Source organism: Pyrus communis, chromosome 4, assembly GCF_041283825.1.
Source record: "Pyrus communis isolate YQ-2024b chromosome 4, ASM4128382v1, whole genome shotgun sequence".
NCBI classification, from domain to species: Eukaryota; Viridiplantae; Streptophyta; class Magnoliopsida; order Rosales; family Rosaceae; genus Pyrus; species Pyrus communis.
Window position 1 is genome coordinate 22538881 of NC_142568.1, and position 5639 is coordinate 22544519.

A 5639-nucleotide genomic window follows, 5' to 3' on the forward strand; every position below is an offset into this window, starting at 1 on the left:
TAGGGCAACCCCAATTTTCTGGTGGCGGGTGAGCTTGTAACATATATGGAACAATATCACACAGTTTTTGCGCATATATAGTTGCGTGCCTGAAATGACACTAAATATGGAACCATATTTCAGTTTTTTTATTTTGTTGCTTTGGTATATAAGAACTAATTAACTAAATTGTGTTCTAGAATTAAGATAATTCAAATTTCTTCGTTGATTGATGACAGTATTGGATGACGGTGTTTGTTTCCATGAACAACAACATTTCAGACAAATGGATATAATTTGTATAAATGGTACTTGATTAATAGCTCATTCCTCATATCCAATTCTCTCTCTCTCTCTCTCTCTCTCTCTCTCTCTCTCTCTCTCTCTCTCTCTCTCTCTCTCTCTCTATCTATCATTTAATTTATCTAGCTCTATAGATATGGAGATGGCTGACCAGAGAGCAGAAAATAATGTCGTCTCCGGCCAACCCCAAAATAGTATTGCAGACTTTGATCCTCCAAAGAAACCCAAGACAAAGAAGTTTGCTGTTGCCTGTGCCGTTTTGGCTTCAATGACGTCTATCTTACTGGGTTATGGTAATTGTTCCTTAAAACTCATGGATATTGTTAGTGGTTGTGGTTCTCTAATGATACACTCATTCTCCAGTCTTGTTCTTATTTGATTAAAAATATTATCTTACTATTGCAATGTGCCATTCTCCGTTCCTACTCTTTTTGTTTTGGAAGAAACTTCTCCACCTACGACGCATGCTTATTTCAAATTTATTTACAGATATTGGTGTAATGAGTGGAGCGTCTCTCTTCATCAAAGAAAACCTCAATATCAGCGATGTTCAAGTTGAAGTTCTTAACGGTACCTTGAATATATACTCTCTCATTGGCTCCGCCTTGGCCGGTAAAACCTCTGACTGGATTGGACGCCGGTACACCATAGTACTTGCCGGAACAATCTTCTTTATTGGAGCTCTCCTCATGGGTTTTGCCCCGAACTACGCTTTCCTCATGTTTGGTAGATTCATTGCCGGAGTTGGAGTTGGCTATGCTCTTATGATAGCTCCTGTCTACACCGCCGAGATCTCTCCGGCCTCGTTTCGTGGCTTCCTCACATCTTTCCCTGAGGTTTTTTTCAGTACCACGTTATATTATCATATAATATACTAACTATTTTTGTTATTAGCCAGGGTGATATGTTTACGTAAATATAAGCCTCTAAGTATTTGAAAAAAAGTTATGCTTGCGAGACCATATAGTTATATCACATTTCTATATCATCTCATGTAACACGTGGTGCATACAATGAACATTCAATAAGATAAATTCATTAATTGATGTGGCATTTAAACCATCACTTGCCATGTCCGAAGGTATAAAAATATGGTAAAAAAATGTGATATTCTAACAATTTCCTCGTAAAAAGTAGGGGATTCCTATTCACACACCCCTTTTTACCTCCCACACACACTTGTTAATTTTTGTCCACTGGTCTTCTTTAATTCATTCGATCCGATGGCCAAAAATTGAAAGATTCTGTGAGATGGTAAAAAATAGCGTGTGAATAGCACCACCCAAAAAATAATGCAAAGGACACCAGATATTTATAGCACATTAGTGTATCATCTCATGTGGCAAGTGATGTATGCAACCAACGTTCAATGAGATAAATTCATTAATTAATGTGACATGTACACATCACTTGCCACATTAGATAGTGCACAAATGCCATATAAAAATGTGCTCACCCTAGAATTTTCCTAAAATATCTACTGGGTGGCGCTATCCACACCATGTTTTACTTTCCATACACCTTCTGAATTTCCGACCATAAGATCAAATGAACTAAAGAATATCAAAAGACGGAAATTAACAAGAGATGTGTGAAAAATACTAATGGATGTGTAGATAGAACCACCCTATTTATTGTTTCGTAAACCTCTCAAATGCATGCACGTGGAGTTTATATTAATAGAATTGATCATTTTGAAAATATGTAGGTGTTTGTTAACGTTGGTATATTACTGGGGTACGTATCCAACTTTGCCTTAGCCAAGCTCCCAATCCACTTGAACTGGAGGATCATGCTCGGCATCGGCGCAATTCCCTCAGTTTTTCTAGCCCTCGGCGTTTTAGCCATGCCCGAGTCACCACGCTGGCTCGTCATGCAAGGGAGACTCGGAGACGCCAAGCGAGTACTAAATAGAACATCATCTTCTGAAGAGGAATCGCAGCTCAGACTAGACGAGATTAAAGAAGCTGCAGGAATCCCCAAAGACTCAAAGGATGAGGTCGTTCAGGTTTCTAAACGCAGCCAAGGTGAGGGTATATGGAAGGAATTGCTCATTCGCCCTACGCCGGCCGTTCGCCACATTTTAATAGCAGCCCTTGGTATCCACTTCTTTCAACAAGTGTCGGGTACAGACTCTGTGGTTTTGTACAGCCCCAGGATCTTCGAGAAAGCGGGAATCACTTCTTACAATGACAAGCTACTTGCAACCGTGGCTGTTGGATTTGTCAAGACCATTGCAATCTTGGTGGCAACATTTCAAGTTGATCGGTTCGGACGTCGTGCTTTGCTTTTAAGCAGCGTGGGTGGAATGGTAGTTTCTTTTACGCTACTCGGTGTGGGTCTTACGGTCGTTGATCAATCCCACAGCAAGGTCCCATGGGCCGTCGGGTTGTGCATCGCCATGGTACTATTCATAGTCGCTTTTTTCTCCATTGGGTTGGGACCCATCACGTGGGTCTACAGCTCTGAGATCTTTCCGTTGCAGTTGCGAGCACAAGGGTGCAGTATGGGGGTGGCCGTAAACAGGTTGACGAGCGGGGTCATCTCCATGACTTTTATTTCATTGTATAAGGCCATCACGATTGGTGGGGCCTTCTTTCTTTACGCGGGAATTGCTGCGCTTAGTTGGGTCTTCTTTTATACGTTGTATCCAGAAACGCAGGGTCGATCCCTTGAAGATATGGAGGTCTTGTTTGGTAAATACCACAAGTGGAGAGAAGCCAATGCCATGCTTAACAAGACTAAGCAAGCTGATCATGGTTTTGGTGACGTCAACAAGGCTCAAATCCATTAGGAATAGAAGGGCAATGTTCAATCAATGTTTAATGCACTTTATGACGATGATCAATTCCTTTGTCTCATATATTTCAGTTATATGCAACTGTACTTACATTTATAAGAATAATTTTCATTAAAACCCAAAAAGTTGTTTGGTACGTAGTGAAGTTGAAAATTTTGAAAACTTTTGGTTTTCATCTTTAGTGAAACATAGATCTCAAGCAATCGCTCCAGCCATTATATTAAATTCTGAACTTTTAAGAAGAATAATGCCAAGGAACCAAATTTTCAAACCAAATTTTGTAAGCCAAATGATACGATTGTTTATGGTTGGATTATTACTTAAGTGTTGATTAACATGCTTAACTCTTATTGATGATACATCATTTGGTTTGCAAAATTTGGTTTAAAAGTTTGCTACCTAGCATTATCCTTCTAAAAAAATTTGGTTTAAATGATACATCATTTGGTTTGCAAAATTCAGCCTTCCTCCTTCCATTACTATCAAATCCATCCTCTAATACTCCCATCATCTCAATCTTCATCATCTATCCCTAAATTGATCTATCCTACTGTATTCGGTATGCGTTTTTGTTTTGTATTTGAAAATTTCATTGTGAATTTGTACTAACGCCATTAAATTTGTTTTCTATAGAGCTGTTGTATACGATTATCGATTGGTGAAGAACGAAATTGGAGGTATGTTCTTTGGTTTTTCAAAAATTTAAATTATTTAATTTATTTTTAAATTATGGTGTGTTAAATTGTTTGTATATAAACTATTGTGTACGTTACAAACAAAATTGTTTTGTGTTGTACAAAGTTAATGGAAAAGCCTGCCATTGTTTGAGTGTTTCTCGAGTTTACCCGAATTAAGTCAAATGTAGTAAAAATTAAAAATTTGAGAGTTATCTGGTAGTTGTGAGCTGTAGTAATGTTAATTGTCCTTCGTCAGGCAAAGCCGGATACGGTGGAAAAGGTGTCTAAGATAGTAAAGAAGCAATTTGCATTGCCAGATGACTCTGCAGTTACCGGCGAGTCAAAGTTTTCCGAACTTGTTGCGGATTAATAGATACGGTACATTCAACATTCATTAACATGCTACTCCGGTTTCTTTATATTTTTTCCATCCGTATTCGCAGGGAGTTCTTCTAACCAGAAAAATATACTACATTTCACAATCGTCACGACTAATGCAGTACTAGTGAAGAATAAGGAGACATATTGGTTATTTTGTGTGTAATCTTTCAAAATTCTCTTTACTTTTAACAGTGTTCGTTGCAGTTAAAAATCTTCAGACGTAGAAATCATTTTGGTTTCTCTACCGTAGTTACAGTTTCGGTATTTAAACTTCTATTGGATGGTTGTTTATTTGAAGTAGGGTTGGAAGTAGGGTTCCTAAGAGTTGGAAGCATCATGGAGTATCATGGAAGAATAGAATAATGGAAAGCTAGCTAATGCATGGATTCAAACTTTTGGCTAAAACTTAAGTGATGCTTTAGTGCATCTTAGTTTAATATCTACTTTAGGCATAATGCAAGCCTTGATGATGTTTAGTTAGGTAGAGTGGAGACCTCATCATCATTGTAAGGATTAATTAGTGGTTTAAGTTAGGTGGAGGTGTCATGGAGGGGTCTTAACTCTCCATTGTTTCCGTAGCTTTCCTCTTAGTTTTCTATAGGTTCCTCTATATATGTTTTGTTGTTCTTGTAACTAAAAATGATGAATGAATGAGATACAATTCATTCCTTGAAAATCAATATGGTATCAGAGCAGGAAAAATAACCTGCTTCTGCTTCATCCGAACGTGATCAATCCTCAAGATGGTTGAAGAAAATCCTCTTAGGTCAGATGCTGAAAGTTCACCGGTTCTTTCTTCCGGAAATATGTCTGAGGTGGATGTCAATCCAAATCAAAGGTTAAGCTCAGTCTTGTTAAATGAGTTTAATTACTTACCTTGGTCGAGAGCAGTGAGCCTTGCTCTAGGTGGAAGGTCCAAGCTAGGGTTCATAAATGGAAGCATCGAAGTTCCTGATGCTTCCTCACCAACATATGAAAACTGGCTTTGCAAGGATCAGCTAGTTATGTCATGGCTCCTAAATTCCATGGAGCGTAAACTAGCTGAAATATTCAGTTATTCTGAATCATCATTCGAGCTATGAGAGACAGTCAAGGAGATGTATGGCAGTCAAAACAATGCTGCACGTGTGTTTCAACTAAAGAAGGACATTTCCAACCTGCAACAAGAAGGAAAGCCATTTGTTCAACTTCTTGGCAGTATGAAGAGCATGTGGAATGAGTTGAAAATGTATCGGCCTCATACAACTGAAGCGTCCGTGCTACTGAAAAGGGCAGAAGAAGACAAGATATTCCAACTCTTGTCAAGCCTTGATTCAGGATACGAAGACCTACGAAGCCACATACTCATGAACCCCGAACTACCTTCCTTCACCAGTGTATGTGCAACAATCCAACGTGAAGAAGTACGAAGGAAAGTCATGAACATTGGCACAAAGACCAATGTAACTGAAGCAAGGTCTTACCTAACCAACGAAAGAAAATACAAAGTGAAGAATCCA

At 38.6% G+C, this 5639-nt stretch overlaps 1 protein-coding gene across 1 annotated transcript; it reads left to right on the forward strand.

Moving 5' to 3' along the window:
- The first annotated feature begins 386 nt into the window (after positions 1 to 386).
- LOC137723362 (putative polyol transporter 1) lies at positions 387 to 3076 on the forward strand. Its single transcript, XM_068462544.2, has 3 exons — positions 387 to 575; positions 772 to 1118; positions 1991 to 3076. The coding sequence occupies exons 1-3, from the start codon at positions 419 to 421 to the stop codon at positions 3074 to 3076; spliced, it is 1590 nt and encodes a 529-aa protein (XP_068318645.1). The 5' UTR covers positions 387 to 418.
- Positions 3077 to 5639: the final 2563 nt, after the last annotated feature.

Excerpts from the sequence above, each read along its gene's own strand:
- LOC137723362 (XM_068462544.2), top strand. The coding sequence starts at position 419 with ATGGAGATGGCTGACCAGAGAGCAGAAAATAATGTCGTCTCCGGCCAA. Across the intron at positions 576-771 it reads GTCTATCTTACTGGGTTATG|ATATTGGTGTAATGAGTGGA; the intron begins GTAATTGTTCCT and ends ATTTATTTACAG. Across the intron at positions 1,119-1,990 it reads TCCTCACATCTTTCCCTGAG|GTGTTTGTTAACGTTGGTAT; the intron begins GTTTTTTTCAGT and ends GAAAATATGTAG.